The 20,006-nt window shown below is 38.0% G+C and overlaps 1 protein-coding gene across 4 annotated transcripts in view; it reads right to left on the bottom strand.

Annotated features, from left to right (window-relative positions):
* Nucleotides 1–20,006, bottom strand: part of LOC117408842 (leucine-rich repeat-containing protein 7-like) — a 239,246-nt gene that overhangs the window by 10,747 nt on the left and 208,493 nt on the right. For all 4 annotated transcript variants that reach the window (XM_059031848.1, XM_059031849.1, XM_059031850.1 and 1 more), the window contains 6 exons: nucleotides 18,844–18,921; nucleotides 15,666–15,777; nucleotides 15,280–15,460; nucleotides 8,427–10,104; nucleotides 5,468–5,602; nucleotides 3,758–3,877 (listed from right to left, as the gene is read on the bottom strand). In XM_059031848.1, the coding sequence (XP_058887831.1) occupies nucleotides 3,758–3,877; nucleotides 5,468–5,602; nucleotides 8,427–10,104; nucleotides 15,280–15,460; nucleotides 15,666–15,777; nucleotides 18,844–18,921 (2,304 nt within the window). The remainder of the gene's footprint in view (nucleotides 1–3,757; nucleotides 3,878–5,467; nucleotides 5,603–8,426; nucleotides 10,105–15,279; nucleotides 15,461–15,665; nucleotides 15,778–18,843; nucleotides 18,922–20,006) is intronic.

Here is a 20,006-nt window from a genome sequence, read left to right as displayed (position 1 = left end):
CAGCAGAAAAGTGCTTTGTCATTGGTGCTGGGATTTGAAGAACAGTCAAAAGCTAAACAATGTCAATCAATTCAAGTATTTATCCGTTATACACTACATGTGAACAACATCTTTGGAAATTTTGAGAGACAACAGGAATCAAAAATAATGTATTTCATTTTATTAAGTAAACCAAAATGTGCTTGCAGACAAACCAGAAGAAACTGCACTGTTAACCAACATCAAAAACGACATTATTAGCATTCTGTTGTCCTGTCGGTAAATTAGATACATGAGTCCCAAATGCAGTATTTTTATATTTATTTAATGTTTTTTTTTTTTTTTTTTTTAATGATTCTCCTTTATTGTCCAGCACCTTTAATGCCAAGTGCCTAAAATCTGACATGCTTACATAAATAAATAAATAAATAAATAAATAAATAAATAAACACTTATGATTTCAAAGAATAACATTACAAACTTAAGGAAAAGAGCACCAATACCCAGGCCGATTGTAAACAAAATAATAAGCACTTAAACACGAAAACATTGTGCTCTTTGGTCTTGCAGGTCTAAGCCTTGCGTTTTTAATAGAAAAAATAATAATGAGCTGAAGTTCATGTTTGTTTTTGTTCATTAAGCAGATACTTGAAATATTCTAGTGGACTTTGCCTGCATGTTGTCATAGTAATGAACAATAAAGGGCCACTTCAACAGGCCTGGATATCTCTGTAATGTATCCAGCACAATGCTTTTGTTCTTTACACTGCACTGGATTCATATAATGAAGGTTATGTAAAGGTTATGAATTGGCTGCCATCTTGCTTGGCCGGTGTTGTTTTACCACATTTTTCTTTCATGGTTTTGAGAAATCATGTGCTATTGTGGTCTCTATTGAGTATGTCCTTTAAATTGCATGAGACACATTAAAAAGTTCACACAAGAGAGAGAGCCTAAATATAAGACAGCCACAGTACTGTACTTGTTTTTGTTTTTATTATGTTCATTGTAAAAAGTTTATGCTTTAAAACTCTATCACTAATGGTTTAAGACTCTTTGGCTAACGTTTCCTTAGCCTTTCAACTGAACCGGGGTTGCCTTAGAAACTTTACAATTGAAGCATGAATCACATGCAGAGATGGAAATAATAATTGCATAGCAGTTTGATCCATTCCTGGTTTTACTATGAGAAGACACACCTGAGCTTGTTACCTATACACTATGGCAAACCAAGGTTGAAATAAAACCTGGAATGGGTCAACCTGCTATGCAATAGGAGTCGTATTTCCACCCCACATATGAACTGCTAGTATGTTAGAGGAGTGATGAGCTCTTCAGTCTGCCTTTAATTCTGCGTTGCACAAACACACACAGAAACACAAGAATGCTACATACAAATATGGACATAGCACACATAGCACATAGCACACAGAAAGCACAGAATAATCAAGTCTTTTAAAATAATTATATACAAATCCAAACGCAGAGAGAAATGTTTGAAATGTACTGCAGTAACTGCTATGGACTGAGAAAAGAATGTCATTGTTCTTCTGAAAATATAATAGTGCTGGGTCAAGGTTAGGACTTGTGCTCTTACAGTAGCTGCAGCAGCCTGGTTCACTGACTGAAGCCAATTGTAAATAAATCTGATAAGAAAGCTTGCCTCTAAACATGAATACACATTTTCACCCATTTGAAAAAAAAAATAAAAAAATTGTTGTATTGCATTTTGAAGTGCATTTTGAGCCCTGAATACCAGTGGGAATATTTACATTTCAACCTAATATCAGTGTTTTCCATTACAATCAGAATTATGTAGTTAGCTTAAAGTAAACTTTCTGGTAGTATGACAACTAACCATGCAAACTAAAGCACTGAAATGCCACCAACAAATCCTTTGAACGACTAGAGTAACAAAGCCCAGACAGTGTTACTCATCCTTCCGGAAGCATTTCAATTCTACAGCTTGTTGTTCTACACAAAGCAATCTATTTTACAGGACCGGACTGTAGGAGTTGCTCAGAAAGTACCGCTGAGTCATCCGACAGCAGTTACAGAACCTTGATCTCCTGAAGGGAAAACAGCTCTTCCTCAGGTAAACAGAGTGGGCTTACAAAGTCTCCCTCTCGTTTCCGCACTGTCATAGAGCAAACCACACATTTTACTCTAGTTAAAGAAGCCTTGATTGAATCATCTGAAGAAATCAGGTGCGTTTGTGCAGTCCTGCATGACAGCTTTGATTAGTTTCAGATCTAACAGATGTGCTCTTCTACAGTGTAATCACAGTAAGGGGTCGATATGGTCAACTCATACCCCGCTGGGATGAGACGCCGCTGTATTCTATCCGAGCATTTTACAGCACAGGGGATCCACCCTTGAGTGCGTCAGCTTCCTATTTTTAGGGATAATCCTGGAATAACCACGGCTAGATGGTTGATGCAATCCAGGGTGATGCTGCAGTGCTGTAAAATGCTGAAAACAAAACAGCTGTGGCTTATCCCATTGGGGTTTAGGTTGATCAAACTGACCCCTAAGATTACTTGTAAAAGAAGAACAAGGATCCTACGGGCACACTGACTTTTATTTCCCTTTACAAACTGCAGTATTTGAGTAGGCAATGAGCAATTAACATGGAATTGCAATTGGTCATTACAAGCTTAGTAAATTGTAAATAGTTCTATAATTATCCTATCCTTTTATTATGTAACCAAGTATTATAATACAAAACAATACACCAAAACTATAATGCTGTAAATTAAATCTGGGATCTGGTTATCATGTCACCAGTGCTCCAAAAACTGAATTGCAGCTTTAATATGTGGTTAGATACACATTGTTCCTCATAATTATAACCACTGTGAGTACTATTGCTGAATAGACACAGCAATACAGTTTGTATAGCCTTTCAAAAAAATTGTCATTTATATTTTCACATATGTATGGGTCAGTAATTATCAAAGACTGCCTGGTTAGTCAGCTAATGATTGAGGCAGTCCCTTCAACAGCTGGAGCCAAGCAAGATTTGTTTGTGAAATTAAATATTTTATTGTTTTTAATTTCCTAATTAACTATGTATACAAAACACTGAATCAGTTAACGCCTGCAATCTCTGAAATCACAGACATTCCAATCCAGCCTGAATAGCAGTCAATGGGGACAAGCTCCTTATAATATCTCTTTGGTTACTGCCACACTCCCATTAATGTATCACTCCTACACTGATCCCTACCCCACTAAATACCTCTGAGAAATAAAAGCATAAGATGAGAAGATTTACGTGCAAGTCAGTGGATGTACAATATTGAAATCTTCAAAACAAAGTACAGTGGCAAAAAGAACAACACAATGTGTCTATTTATTTACTTTCTTAGTCTTTAATTATTACAAAGTGTTGTACACCTACTGTGTAGTAGACTCCATTGAAAACACTATTGTAATAAATGCAATACACCATATTTAGTACATCTACACATCTGTTTTAATGGGTATTTTACCAGGTTATTGGTAAACTCATTAAGTCAGCTATGTTTAAATGTCACAATTTGTCTCTGTTATTTTAAAGTGATGTTAAAACTGCATTTAGGTCTGGCCCTGTTTATTTTAAATCATTTAATTTTTATAATTTGTTGTATTAGTACTGCAGTGAAATGTCCCCAATCCCTCAATACTACATTTGCATTAGGGGATACCCATGTAATCATTGTGGGCTGCCCATTTCTGTGTGACTGAATGTGAAAGAACCCATCTCGTCACTGAAGATTTGCATCTCAGTTCTTACTTTTTTGATAACGTTTTCCGGTGGTATGTCCCTCCGGCCCAGTGAATACGGAGCCCACTGGCTGGTTGGAGACGCGTCTTCCTGTCCGTTATCCAAGACGTTGCTCTGCTGAGACGGAGTCTGAAGGCAAAAGGGAAAAACAGATTAGTGTGTATTTATTTTTCATTCATATTTAACTAAATGCCCTCATCCTCGAATCCATTGCTAGAGCAAGTCTCCTCAAATTTGTTCCACCATCATTGAGAGTGGTTCTAGGTTCTGTTGTTCCAATATTCATTTATCATTTTTTCTCAATATTTGTCTTCATGTGACTTTGAACTTGCTTTGAGTTTTTCTGAACAATTCTAACTGCCTACCTCTTAAAAGATAGTCCATTCAAATGTGACCTTTAAACTAAAGTTGAAAGCTCAGTTTGAATGAAAAGCAGGGGTCTATTAAGTCCTAGACATTTAGAGTTTTCTAGATAAACACAAGTAAAGACAGAAATAGAGAAACAAATATAATTACTCAATATGGGATCAACAGAAACCAGAATTAATCAACATCATTAAAAAGACAAGGTTGAGGTGAAAAATAAAAGCAATGGCATTTGAAGATACTTGCTGTTTAAGGTGGTGGAATGTCATAAGGACATCTGGAGGTTTATCATTTTAAAATGAATTGTTGTAAACTTATTACAAAGCGTAAAGAGCACTAATACTTTGCTTTAAAATGCAAAGTTAATAAAAAGCTGGTTTGTATCATAATTAGGTAAATCAAATAATGTTCAGACTGGTAGTCTTTATTGTACAGTTTACTGGACAGGTGCAATGTCTCTCTCGAGTGTTGTGTATGGTTTTGGCAGGGGGTCCACCTCCATCTCACTGAGAGCTACTGCTGAGCCCCCAAACGGTGCTGAGATTCACCTGCCCCCAGAGAGAGATGCAATTGCAGAGTGGGGATGGGGAGGAATGGTGGGGCAAAAAACAACACCACCAAAGAAACAAGGGTGCCAGACTAGGGGTTTATGAAGCATGGTGATTGAAGATGGGAAGTGCCTGCTGAACCTCACCATGGTTGCAATAACAACTATGGTAAATTAGAGTAATGCGAAGAAACAAGCGTTTCTGCAAGGAGTGTTATCCAAGGCTTGGATATCAATTTTCTAACCTCTTTTCAGCATAAACAAAATGATTGGCGGTTCACAGATTGTTGTGCTGTAGGTCTATTCACAGTTTTTTTTATTTTTCATTTTAATTGCATATTTTTCAAGAACTGTTTGATAACAATATGCAAAAAATCTAATATATATATAATAAAAATAAGCAAAGCATAAAAAGATGTTCAGCACAAGAGAAGCAGAACTAATGGTACTGTTGCTAGTGCTAATAGGAAGCACTCTTTTAAGACACTTCTAATATATGTGCAAAGGTATTGCAAACATTCTGCTGTTATATTTGTATGTGTTATCACAGAACAATAAAACAAAAACCATTTAAAAACCCTTTACAACTAAACTACAGGTGAACTGCAGAAGGAAAACACAGTAACTAATGAGTTTATTATATGACAAGCATGATGTTCTGTAATGCTTTATCATATACTGTAAACACACATATAATAAAACAGCGATTTTGCACCAGCATGTCTATTGCACACCCAGAGATATACATATAGCAGTGTTATATATGTTTTCTCTAGGTTGCTATTGAATTCGAAGTGTATACTCACATGTTGATTCTTTTGGTATTCATGCTTTGGGTTATTGTCAAAGTTTAAAGTCATGTTTGTGTTTGCATGCACTGCAGAAAAACGTCCAGCATACAGGTTGCCAAGGTTAACAGTGTTGTGCTTAAGGGCAGCATTCTGATTGGAGGGAAGAGTCAGGTGACATGAGTGAGCTAAGTGGAGGACACTCCAACTCAACAAGCAACTTGGGTAACCAACAAGGTTGCCATGTTTTATATTACTGTACATACATTGTGATCATTTAAAGAAATTCTCTAAAGAGCAGCTTGGCACGCATCTGAAATATCAGATATCTTAAGTATTGTATGCTTCTCATTGTTTAGATTTGCTTTGTATATCATTTTCTTTTCTTTTTCAGCCATCACATCCCTGTAGCCTCAATACAGCTCTCAAACATGTCTTCTCTCAAAGTAGAACTGGTACACCGGAGTGTAACCATTAACCTGTCCCCCTGAAACACTCTACCCCAAGTGGAGACATATGTAAGAAATGCCACCTAGAACCTATGTGGAGCTGAGTGTTGCAGGGGGGACAGGTTAACTGGTTACACACTTAGAGAGCATATGGGGAAGCTTTATTAAAGCTAATGGGGTGCTTTAAACTCAAACTCTGTTTTAAAAAAATCACCAAGATGTGATGACTAAAAAAATAAACTGATATACAGTTATTCCAAACAACAACAAGAATCCAGTACTTACCTGAAATACCACAGTTATCTTAACTCATTTACAAAGTTGCTTTTTTAAGACAACACAGTTTGCATACACAACAAACGCAGGGAAAAAAAACAGTAGCTCTTAATGAAAGACATAAAAGTTAATACAGTTAATATCAGTTTAGCACAATTCACTATACTTCTCTGAAATTCATTGTTGAAAGAACCACACTTCCTCCAACTGAGTCTAAAAAATCAGACACCTTTCTCATGAAGTGTGCGTATTCCATAATCAGTAATTTTAGGCAATTAATGAACAGCTTTGGTTTAATGGAAATATTTACTACATTATAGCTTTTGTCAATATTTTAAATTATATATTGATGATTTGCAGTCACAGCCTATAATAATAATAATTTAAGTAGCGATACTGCAGATGGGAACAATTTCAATTCATCTCTCTGACACTGAAACCTAAATTGGCAATTTTACAGCCAAAAGCATATGATTGCAGATGACATAGCAGGTGCTATACTGACAACTAGCAAGCTTAAAGGTGTATCTACACTGGACGCAAGCAAATAATTTTGAAGTCACTGCAGTCAAATGGGAGTATCCACACCAGCAGCGAGTGATGCAAGCGACATCGCTTTGAGAACATTTTGCATCGCTAAAATAGAACCGGTTTCGATTTTTTTTTTTCGTCTCGCGACTGGAATGAAACTGACCAATCAGAAGCAAGGTTAACACCCTTGAAACACGTCACGCCTCGAAACAGTTAATCATTTTATGTAGTCCCAGTAGTCGTGGCTTGCAGGTGGTGCATTTAGCAGCACCAAGACATTTTCTTTCCGATTATGCAAGTTGGATAAAAATAGGTTTATTAATAAGCAAAAATAAACCAGACCATACATGCAGTCTATATATCCAGCATTTAAATGAAAGTGTTGCACTTTTGCTTTTAAAAATGACAAGGTCCCGCATTCACACAACTTGAACATGTGACCTGATTTTAAGCTATGGCTTTTTTTGGTTTGTTTGTTTGCTTTTATGATAAATAACATTTTGTTCACTAAATTGTTCTGTGGCACAAATCTGTGACAAGAAGAAGGTCTTTACATACGCATAAAGTGAAGTTTTGTGGAGATTCACCAAACAAACAAAAATATTATTGAGGTCCTACTATTCTATACGTTGTAAAAAAAAAAAGACAGCAACACGTTTGTATTCTATGTGACACATCCCAACATTACCAAGCTCATAGTTTTGAAGATTATGAGCCATATCTGTTCACCGAACTGTTTTAAAAGGAAAAACTAAATAAGAGTTTTGCCATGGCACACAATGTTGTTCTGTGTATAATTATTCATAAGTAAATTAAGTCAGAGACGGCTCAAACACTCACCCATGATCTAATGCGTCAGTCTTCAATAGCGTTTATGGTAAAGTAGAAAAATAGATTTGCAGAATGGCATCGGCAGTAAACAAGGTAATAACACCGATAATAATAATAATAATAATAATAATAATAATAATAATAATAATAATAATGTTGCACTTTAAAATACTTGAAGTTAATAAAAAGGTTAAATGAAGGAATTTGTAAAGAAACACAATTGAGATTGCAGTAAGTTGTAAATATAAATGTATAACAATAAAATAATTTTGTTGAAAATATCGGTTCAACTATACTACTATTGTCCAGCTGACAGCTGGAGATGTACCGGGCTTCAAATCAAATGACTACTAAGAAAAATAATAATAATAATAATAATACTATGAGTACAACTGTACAATTACTACTAATATATGATAACAATAAAACTGTTGGATATATAGGGATGTTCAATAACTCTGATCTATAGATTTTACAAGTCCAACCTTTATTTTACAATGGAGTTGCTGGAGGGCAGAGTGGTAACTGGTAATTGGAAAGCCCATCTCTAGTATGTCCAATAGGAATGCATGGGCGGGGTCATGTATTAATTTCCAGTCTTTTGGATCGCTTCCAAGTCGCGTCTGGTGTGGATTGACATTCTGTGACTTCAGTTGCATTGCTCGCTCGCATCCAGTGTGGATGCAGATTAACAAATGTCTGGCAAATGACATACATTCAGATGACCTCAATGGCAATCCACTGACTTTGCCAGAGAAGGCTACTGAAACCCAGTCTACCTAAAATCAGTTACTAACTAACAGCGTCAAGTGTAGTTTTCTTTAATATTACAAAAGAAGTACAATTACTCTGTCCTCAATAAAAAGTTAAAAAAACAAACAACAACTTACCCGGTCTAATCTTTTAGCCTCTATATGTCTAAGCAGCTGTTGCCTCCAGTCCACTGGCATTTTTGAAGAGCTCTCATCCCCTTTCATCTGTGCAGTACGCATCTTCATCTCATTGTCGGAGGTCTTTTCTGTACAGGTGCTGAGATTGTAATCAGAAGGGACTTTTTCTAGGAGTGCAGCCATGGTAGGCCTTGCAGACACTGGCCTCGCTTGGGAAGCCCCGTAGCTCTCCGTGCTGTAGCTCCGGGCTGACAAAGGCCGTCGCTGGGTTAGGTTTTTCACGGGGAAACCTGTGATGGGCTTTTTTGTCTCTTGATACGATGAGTATTCATCCTCATACCTACCGTTCCTTTTGTGGAACTGGGATTCTGCCATGGAGGACAAGCTGTTCTGGTGCTCCAACATGCCTTTATAGTGCGTCCTGTTATATCGGTCGTTGAGCGGTAGCTCTTGGGCTTCTGTTACCCTTCTGAAGAGAGCCATCTCTGTGGAGCTGACCAGGGAGTCTGCCCTCCGGAGGAATCCAGGCCGGGACCTCTGGCTGGGAAACTGCTGGCTGATGGAGTCCTCATTGACTGAAGGCTGGGAAAATGAGAACATGTGCTCCATGGGTGTATACCCCCTGTATCCCCTTGGACTCAACACCTCCTTGGGGATGTTCTTACCCTGTTGGCTCATATACTCAGGGTTGGTGTTGAAGGAGGTAGGTAGCCTCCTCTCAGACTTCACATCCACTGCCCCTTTAGGGTTGAAGCTTTGGTCGAAGTGGTAAACTTTTTTAGGTATAGGAGGCTTCTGCTGCTGGGACCCCTTGCCACTGGCGTACCCTTCCAAATCTTCATCCAGCATGGGGACCGACTGACTGCGCGACATGCTTTGCTCCTGCGATGGCTGGGTTTCGGGCTTGTCCAAGCTGCCTTGGTTTTCTGTACTGGAGCCGTAGTTATCAAGCGGGATGCTGTAAACCTTATATGATCCGATATCAATCTCGTCAATGCTCTGGGATTTTTTGAACTTGGCCTTCACTTCCTTCATCATGGGAGACAACCTCTCTGTGCTTTTACTGATTACAATAGCACCTTTAACAGGGTCTTGCCTGCAGTGGAATATGTTGGAATGGCTCCGGCTAGCTCCCGACTCTCGAGATTCCAAGAAGCCCCATGCCCCGGTAGACGGGAAGGTCCCAGGTAGCTCACCCATCTCTTGCTCAAAGTCCTTCCTGTCAGGGGCTGGACTGCTCGCTGGAGTACTTTCCAGCTTGGAAGGAAACGCAGTTCTGTCTTCAAAGGGGCTGGGGGTCCTTGTCCAGTTCTGCCAAGGGTTAGGGGCAGGCACTTCAGTTTCTGGTGTGTTTCGGACATTGTGGAACGTGTGTGGTGTCTGCTCCAGCTCTAGAGGAACACCCACTATCCTATCCTGCCTCATTAGAGGCCTGCGTCCATGGGTGGAAGCGCTTCTGGAATTGGAGCCTAGCATCGGGGCGGAACCCGAATTTTCCATGCCGGTTTCCTCTGCGACAAAGCCAGTGTTGTCGTAATGGGAGCCATCATTCCAGTTGTCGAAGGTATCAGTAAGTGGGTGCCTCTCATTGCGCTGCTGTGGGATTCCCGCTGGGGCAGACTCTCTCTGGCTGAGCAATGGCTTTGTCTCGATGGGCTGGGGGAAAGACTGAGCTAGCCTGTAGAAAATAATCAGACAACAGGGATTTAAAAAACAATACAGTATATTAAGTTCGCTGACAGATTCTTGTAAATGTAGAAAGGTAGACGTAAATTAGAGCTGCATTCATAATATACATATTTTTTATTATATAATGTATTCATTTTAATATTGATTTTAGATAGCTTCTGTGATTCTGACCTGCTTGCTGTGCTATGACAAAGGATTTGTAAATAAAAAAAAGATAACATATCTATAGATTTATTCCAGTGCTGACTGAAAAAAATACAGTATCATATACAGTTGCAGATAAAAGTATTTGGGCAGTTAAAAAAATGAGAAAAAAGAAAGTGACTTCTATAATTTCTAATTGTTCTATTGAAAGATATAAATTAAAGTAGAGATTCAGCTTTATAATAAAACAACACATTATTACATAACATGCACAGGAAAATAACATGCACAAACTAAATTTCATACTTTGACAAAAGTATTTGGGCACCCTTACATTAGTATTTTGTGTGCCCACCCTTTGCTTGCAATCTTTTTTTGTATTTTGAAATCAGTTCCTGGCATCTTTCCTGAGATATTTTTGCCTATTCTTCAATACATACAGTTTATAGTTCTGCAGTCGACTTTGGTTTCCTTTTTGCAACAGCAGCCTTCAAGTCAATCCACAACATCTCGATGGGATTCAAGTCTGGGTACTGAGATGGCCAATCCATAACTGTAATCTTCCTTTTTTTCAGAAATTTATTTGTAGACTTCGCAGAATGCTTAGGGTCATTATCCTGCTCCAATAAGCCTTCAAATACTGGGTAACAAATGAGAGTGCAAAATGTTTTAATATTTTGCAGCATTCATGAATGCTTCTACAATACAAAGGTCGGCTTCAAGTATTCAATGGAAAACTCCAATCACTTTCTTTTGTGTATTGTTTTTAACAAAGGTTTGCATCTTGGTTTTCGCCCATGGACGTTCATCTTGTTAAGGTATCGTTGAGTTTTTTGCTCGTGAATTTCTTGATCATCTTCTCTCAATTCTTGTGTCAAATCTTTTGCAGTAACCCGAGGATTTTGCCAGGATGTTCGAACCATTCTTCTTCCAGATTTTGCAGAAATCTTTCTTGGTCTTCCACACCTGGAGCGAGTTGCAGTAGTTCCTGTTCTCCAGTGTTTGTCAATAATAGCCCACATAGTGTCTTTCTGCTATTTTTCTGGTAGTTTCTCCTGTTTCATTTAGTTGTATCACTGCCATTTTGAGATTGTTGCTGTACTCTTTTAGTGTTAACCATTTTGTTGCTTTTTTAAATCACAAATTTCCAATTATTTTTAAGCACTTGATGATTATGTATTCGTTTATTCTATAATTATCATCAGGTGTTGGTTTTCAATCATGGTAATTGTCAATAATTAGCAACGAATGGGCTTCATACGAAATATGTTGATTGCCCAAATACTTTCGTCAAGTATGAAATTTAGTTTGTGCATGTTAATTTTCTATACATGTTATGTAATAATTAGTATGTTATGTAATAATTAGTAATAATTAGCTGAATCTCTAATTTATATCTTTAAATAGAACAATTAGAAATGATAGAAATCACTTTCTTTGTGGTTTTTCTAATTTTTTTAACTGCCCAAATACATTTTATTTGCGACTGTATATGATACTGTATTTTTTCAGTCAGCAGGGGAATAAATCTATAGAAATGTTATTTTTTTTTATTTACAAATCCTTTGTCATAGCACAGAATGCAGGAAAGCAAGCAGGTCAAAATTATGTGCGTCATGACATAAGTAATAAATACATTTGTATTTATTGATTCATATTGGTGATTGGCCTTGGCATACTGTGTCCGGTGGTCAACTCTGACTTAGAGAACACTTAGGCTTGCTTACCGAGGGGTTGTTCTCTTAGCCAGACAAGACTGTATTACTTTTGAAGAATCTGAGTCAGGGTTCTGCTAAAACTATAACTCCTTTGACGTTTATAGCTGAATAATTAAAATAATTTGAAATAGCACTGGTTCTGGGATTCACAATTCATTTAAACAAAGACCTAAAAACACTACCTTCACTTTCAAGCAGCACTTCTGAGGAACAGGATTTTCTTCTATGTCAAGCATATGTAAGTGCATGTTAATTGGGGAAAAAAGCCATGACAGATAGCTAAATCCTATTGGAGCCATGGCTGATGGTAAGCTTTCTGATTCTTACTAATAACTGAGCTGTGGGGGGCAACGTTTTGATGTCTTAATTCTTAGCACAGCAAAACACAACACTTGTGCAATATAGAACAATCTTGTAGCATCTCGGTCTCCATGTACATGTTACAAATCATCAAAAGACGTTGAGCTTTTGACATTTTTGAGGAAACAATACTGTCACGTATTGTATTATTTTAAATGTTTCAGAGGAATACAGGGCTCTGAATTGGCGTGGGTGCCCTTCTCAATTGCTGCAATGCCCCTCAAAATATATGTCTATTCACAGCCATTATGGCTGCAGTTGCCTTTCAACTACAGCAACTAGAGACAATAACATGATTACATTGTAGCAATTCCCATGCTACATAATGTGGGTGTAAGTCTCACCCACCTGTCCCTTTAAATTAGGGTCAGTAGCCTGGCCAGGTTAAAACTTAATTTCCTTGCAACCACCCTCTGTTCATCCTCTCTCCCCATTGGCTCATTCAGATTTCCTCCCCTCCAATCTCAGAGCTCCTTAGTAGCCAGCACTTGTATTAAAGCTGGCTAATCAGGCCTGAGGGGGACTCCCTTTCTCAGAGGAATCCATTAAACTACAGCATTTTCTTTACTTAAATTTCAGTGAATCCATTACCATCCTTAGATCATTCCAGTGCATCCGTTCATTTTCTTTTGTTGCTGCGCTTTGTCTAAACTGCTCTTTTTGTTTTCACTGTTACTTGTTTAAGTTTAGCTGTTTTTCTAGGTCTGTTTAGTGTTTGTTGTTTTATGTGTGACAGTCTCCAATTTTTCCCGATCCTCCTGATTTTTTCCAAACAACTGTTCACCATTCAACTCAACACTACAGGACAGTCTCAACATTTTCAACGTACTCAATGTTTTCTACCTTCTACAATCACCATCATTTAGGGACACTTATTTGTGGGTGAGATCATTTCTTTTTTGTTTGGATTTTTTCTACTTTAATTTGATACTTTGGTTCCTGTATTTTTTCTGTTACTTTGTTATTTTGTTACTTTGTATGTATTTCAATTACCCTGCTATTACTGGACTTGTTGGGCCTACCTGTCATTCTCCCACCATTGCCACAGAGACTGTTAAATGTAATTGTTTACACAAGACACTGTTTTCATCTGTATCTATTTATTTATCTTTTGTCTATCTGTGTGGGTTTATTGGAGACCCTCCGGACACCATTTCTATTTGGTGATCTGTTTAGCCTTCTGTTTGTCCCTACATACTTATCTGTACCATCTTATTCTTACCTGTTACCTGCAATTATTTGAATTCCTTTCTTATCATTATTCATTTCATTCATTTGTTCATTTTTTCATATGTTGACATTATTGTTCACAATAATAAACCGATTGTTCTTGAAATTGACACCTCTGACGTCCCTGCTTTTGCTGTCTGTCGCTCTTGCTGACTTATTTAGCTATAGGAATAGGGCCAGTAGTATCTCCTTAGGGAGGACAGTGCAACTGCTTCTCAGTTGTGCAGAGTGATCGTTACAACATGATTTGAGTGGTTAAGTCGCATCAGCTGGAAAAAAACAACAAACAACGAACATGACCCTTTCAAGCACATGGATTTCTACCATGTGTAATAATGCCAGCGCAGAATGCAGTATAGAAAAAAAAAATACAAAGCCTTGCACAATCTGCAAAAAAAATTGCAAAACATTTTTTCAGGACAGTAGTTGAGTAGTTTCAGGTTTTAAAAAATATATATTTACTGCAACTAACTTGAATATGTTTCAATTGCCGTTATTTAAATGTAATTTTTACCACAACGAAACCAAAATGGTAGGAAATACTATTCTACATTGTATTACAGTGTTTATTATCATTATTTGTCCATCTTATAAAAAAAGATACGTTTTTATTTTTTTAGTTCTTTCATAAATGCAACACAGCATTTTATATGTTACACACAGGAACGAGATTTTTAAATTTATACTAAACTGAGTAGAATATATGCTATTAAAATTGAACAAAAACAGTCCCATGGATTAGCGATAAAAGCCAATGTCTGGCTTCAGCGCAGGGAGCTGTATCCTGGCAGGCTCCAGTCTTGGCTGCTGGTTGACAAAAGAAAACAGCATTTTCTGAATAAATAAACAGTTGTTATTAAGTTAAACTGTGTTGTTTCAATCTGTGGCCAATAATTAGCCTCATATATATGAATCCTAAGCAAAATTACACAACAGCCTACACTTTGGCCTTGACTTAAGTTTAGTGCCTTGGTGCCCTCTACAAATGTATTGAACTGAAGGCCATTTTGGCCTTGCCTTTTTTGTTGACAATTTAGAACCCTGTGAGTATATGTGATAATTTGTGTTATTTAATGATTTAATCTTATCATCATTTTTAAATCATGCTTCAGTTTGATCTTTCCTATTGTCATCTCAAATGTGTAGCCTGACAGATATTTTTAAGATTACCAGTGATGCTATGTCCTAATCCAGAACCAGACTAATCCCAAGGCTTAAAGGGATAGGCTATGAAGATAGGATGATAGGAAGCAACAAGCTTCTTGATCTCTGTAAGGCTAGACAGGAGGAATTTCCTGCTTCAGGAAAGTTAAACCTGGACAGGCCACCGAGCCTTGAGCAGTAACATATGTTATATGGAGGGATTTAATTCACTAATACACTATCGCCGAAAATTTCTAACTTTGATAAACAGATTCAACGAGTTCAAGAATCATTATATCAACCACAAGGAGAAACTGCCTATAAGTGTGGTGGATGCCACCACTGACTAGCAGAGATGCAAGCTAGTTGTTTTTTAACAGGAGGTTGCAAATATTACAGACAACAGTCATGTGGTCAAGGTACAGTATATTAAAGGGTATGCTAATAGTGAAAACACTGTAAAGGAAAGGGAATCAAAGAGAACTATTGCTAACAGTGTGAAGACGTTGATACTTAAGCATCACTAGCCACTGCAATTGCTGTTTTAATGTAAATGATGCTCTGTATACCTGTTTGTCCAATGGGTGGGCACCACCCCGTCCTTGGAACCAGTCTGCAGAGCGCCCACATTCCCCGGGGGGTTCGAGGAGCCTGAGGACCCCTGGGAAGGGGAGTAGTCTGAGTAAGTGGCAGAGGAGCCGCTGTTATTTGGACAGTGCATTTTATCTGTGTCTGATTCGTCTGTCGATTCTTAAAAAAAAAAAAAAAAAGAGAAAACAATTATCGATGGCTGTGTTAAAGATCTAATAAAGAATGTCTATAATGATCACTGTTATATAATTCCTATGCTAAATCGTTAATATTTATAAGGACAAAGCCTTGCTTTTGGATGTCTCAGGCACATCACATCTAGCTTACATTGCTGTTTGAAACTTCTGCAATGTCCTGGCAGTACCTTTCTTTTCTTTACCCATCAAGACGACTTTTGGCTTGTACAAAGGAGGTTCAACTAAGGTAGGTCGCATATCCGAAATTCGAATGTCATTTGGTGAGCCTCCTAAGGAATCCTGCAGAAAAATAGCAAAAATATGGAGAACACTGGTTTAAAGTGAATGTAGCTAACTCAGAACTATTCTGAGAATCAGCCAGTAAATGACACCACCATTTAGGCAGGTATGTCATTTTATGTACTGCTTTAAAAAAGCATAATTTTATATTACAGATTATTCTAAACTAAATACCTCAGACATTATTTGTACCCAACGCCATGTCCATTACTGGGTGTGTTTACACAATAAAGTACTGTTGTCTAGTGAACTACAGACTCAGTTCTACCTAAGGTCTGTTTAGAACTATCAGTACACTTTTCTCCTGTATCAAAGCCTGAAAAGTAACCTTAAAAAAGGACTTACGAACAGCTGCTTTAGTCTTTCTTAATCCACATTGATGTACAAATATGGAAGTTCACTGCCCACCACTGATTCATGCAATAATGTACTGTTCTTTGCTGCAGCTTGCTTCTTTATCCTGCCTTCTGTCAATGATCATGATACAGCGACGGGCAGCTGATCATTTTGAGCTGCTTTTATAGGAAAAGAAAACCCTCACCATAGAGCAACTTTGCAGGTGGAATCATTAAATGACAGGGAACATGATTTTAGAACAAAGGTCTTGTGGCAAACATATTAAGGTGCACTGCTTCATATGGGCACAGTCCAACTCCACAACACAAGAAACAGCATAATGCAGCCTTTTCATAGGCACACACTGAAATTATAGTGACCCTGTATTTATAATCAAAAGGTATAATGTTCCCATATGAATACCATGGTATATTACAGGAGTGGCAAAACACTATGTAGTATATCTGCAATTAGTTCTGGCACCTAAAACCCACGACATAATTGGAATTGCCATAATAGATTTTTTATCAATGTGTCTGTCTGACCTCAATCTGTTCTGGGATGCTAAGCTTAGTAAAATATGACGTCCATTAGACACAAACAATCCAGTATCTTGGTCTAGTTTACGTAAACAATCCCTCTTTTAGGTGTCTGTTTCTGCTGCAAGCCCCCAACACAAGTGTTATTATACTTACAAAACAAGAAACAAGAAAAATAGCCAAATGTTTCAAACTATCCAGGTGTGCTACCCAAACAGTTTGGAATGTTCACTAGCCAAACAGATTGCTGGATATTTCCGAGAGATTTTAAAGCAGTGTATAAAATGTTACTACTTTTCACCTGGGTGATACACTGTATATGGAAAACAAAAGCAACTGAACTGATTTAGCTTGTCACAAAAAGGGACTGCAGCTGTGAATTGCTTGATTGTTTCTTATTATTTTCATCAGACGCCTGCTGTTTTCTAAAATATTCTGCTTCGAATGAATGGAAGTAAGCAGCATATTTCTGGGATAAGTGGTGTGGGTTTCAGAGAAGCACCTCACAGTGTGGGAGGTTAAGAATGGATATGAACAACCCTGTGATGCTACGGTGTCCCTGCAGGCTTTCATGCTGACTGAAAAACATGGGTTAGGGTCTAATCATCGAGAGTGCTGGGAAAGTATACTAGGCTACACAAACAGACAGCAGCTGTTTGTTATTTTAAAATGAGCATTTCTTACAAAGGCATGCTTATCATCCTGTAGTTCAACATAGCAAGGGGCTATCTACTCTTAAAAGCCTGTTAACAAAGTGAGAAATCTGCATCTTTCTGAAAGGAAAATACTATTTGCAGTGTTACCAAAGTAATGAGATTCACCTCAGAACGCTACTTAAAGGTCTTTCATGTCCTGCCAAGTTTTTATGACATTACTGTTGTGTTTTCCTTTTACACAGCAAGGTTAACCTGAAGTACAACACTTTGACAAATAGGGACCCTGCTCAACAGGCTGGAAAAGTATGCAGTTCATATTACTGTTTTAAGTGTTATGTGTAACTCATCCTTTCTTTTATAGGTTTTCTTTGCAAAAGATGTTTTTTATTAATACAATCTGAATAAAGGAGTGGTCAGTGGTTTTTGAAGGAGATGCATGCACTCACTGGCTTTTCCGTAACACTTTCCCATTGCTTGTTACTATATTTTGTGACATTCATAATAGATTGATTGTGTTTGAAGGGTTCAGTTTCTTTGATGATGGGGTGAGTCTTACTCACTGCCTCCTTGGATAGCAAACTGCAACTCAGGATAAAGAACATACCACAAGAGCAAAGCCAACGGCTGAACTAGAAGCTGGCGAAGGCATGCATTAGCTGGGATGTGAGTAGCAGTCTGGCCTGGCCTCTTTCTTAAGGCTAGCGTTGTTTAATCAGTCATGTATGAGAAATCCCAAGATAGGCAAGCAGAGAAAAATGAGGACAGTCGGCCATGAATGCAGTGAGAATAAGAAGGGACCTACTTAAAGTTAGGAATACCAGCTTGGTGGGGTTGTTGATATAGGACGCGTTATGGGGTCTATTTTAAAATCACCTTAAACAGCTGCAATACCGAATACCACATCGTAACAAATCAGAAAGCTACAGAATTTTATAAATCTCAACAACTGCGGAGCTAAACTCCTTAAACTTCAAACTACTGTATTTTCATTGTATTTAATGTTAACCCCTTGACGGCCTATGTGAAATTTGAATTTCACAGTCAAAAGGTAAAGCCTTTGCTTACTATACTGATGACGAGCCCATTTTCAGCTATGCTAGGTTGTTTCTGAAACTATCCTCTGATCCCACCACCAAGCCAATTGCCAGTGAATGTCCACAGGTTACATGCCCCTGGAGTACAAAGCTCATCCCTATAGCTGTCCACTCATGCTCAATGGGCACGTGGTTAAGTAAAGCAGTCACAGATGATTTTCCTTCCCTAACCTGTAGAAGTCAATGCAACACTGTGGGTAAATGCTACATAAGGTATTTAATGGCAGTAAATACATTTTTATTATTATGCTAGTACTTATTTATCACAATTGCAAGATAATATTTTGCACTATTTAAAATAGACCCTTTTGTTAACATCAGTCAAACTCAGACAAATTGTGCTTTTTCACTGCTCTCTTAAGCACCCAGGGACTAAAGCAGTAGCATTTGACATGAGCGCAAATGTTTTCACATTCCCCTCGCTTCGAAGCAGCCACTTACTATGAGGCAGAAACAGGAAGCTGTAAGGGAGAGAGTCTCTGGCTGTTGCTGCTTGGGGACGACTCGATGTAAAGCAATCTATGCAAAAAGAAAAAATATGGGATAGAGCACATACAGCATGGCATCACAAGCGTGGTGAATATGGTGCGATGGGTTGTGTTTTATAATGTTGTCATGGGGATCGATCCTGCAAAATGGCTTGCGTATGAAGGCAGTGTAAAGGTGGCCCAGGTATGACCGTGAAAAGGTTATCCTCCTAGCAATCCCAGAATCACAAACAGTAACTGGCAGGAAGTCAATTCAACTTGTTTGATAGTATTGCTTTGGCACTTTATACCATCATGCAATCTGAGCCCTTTAAAAAAATAAAACAATAAAAAAAAAAAATAAAATAATGTTTTAACCCTGATTTTCTCCCCATTTTTCAATATCCTGCCATCACCACAGCAATTCCCCACAACAACTCAGGCCAACTGAAGGTCAGTGGGCATCCTCCGATCCCACGACCAGGCATTAGCCCCTTTTCTCCCAGGAACTCGAGCCCTGCAGGTGTCCACTAGAGCTTACCGGGAGCCTGGTCAGTAGGGTCTGCTGTAGCACAATAAGGAGAAACAGCCAGGATGCGAATCTGCGCTCCTGTGACAGTATGACTCACCCTGCACACACTATACATGCCTTTACCAGGTGAGCCATTCGGCGCCCCCTCCCCAATCTGACCTCTTTTAAAACTGCATTATTTGCAAATTGTATCTTTTGGTGTAATGTGGTCTTTTCCTTAAAGGTACAGTATCAAAGTGGTTATAGCTAGTAAAAGAATTCTATAAATCATAAATTTCCATTTGCAGATCTGACATGTGCAGTTTTGAAAGCAACACATACTATAGCAAACACCTTTAATGATATCTGGTACTATATTAAATTGCAAAATTTCTCAAGTTTACTTTCAAGTCTGTTACTGCTAGAAGTGTACCACAAGTAAGATTTGTGCACCTGTCTGCTGAGTGTACTTTTAGCAATTGGCTACTATTGGGCTGTGGCAGGCAGGTTCATAATTTTGTACCCTGCTGTATGTATGTATGTATGTATGTAACCTGACTGTGGCTTCAATCACAGTATATGCCACTGTGTAAAAAAAAAAAAAAAATATGGCACAGTGTCACCTG

This window comes from Acipenser ruthenus, chromosome 10 (genome assembly GCF_902713425.1).
Source record: "Acipenser ruthenus chromosome 10, fAciRut3.2 maternal haplotype, whole genome shotgun sequence".
Classification (NCBI taxonomy): domain Eukaryota; kingdom Metazoa; phylum Chordata; class Actinopteri; order Acipenseriformes; family Acipenseridae; genus Acipenser; species Acipenser ruthenus.
Note: the sequence above shows the minus strand (reverse complement) of the source record. Positions and strands in the feature narration are given on the sequence as shown.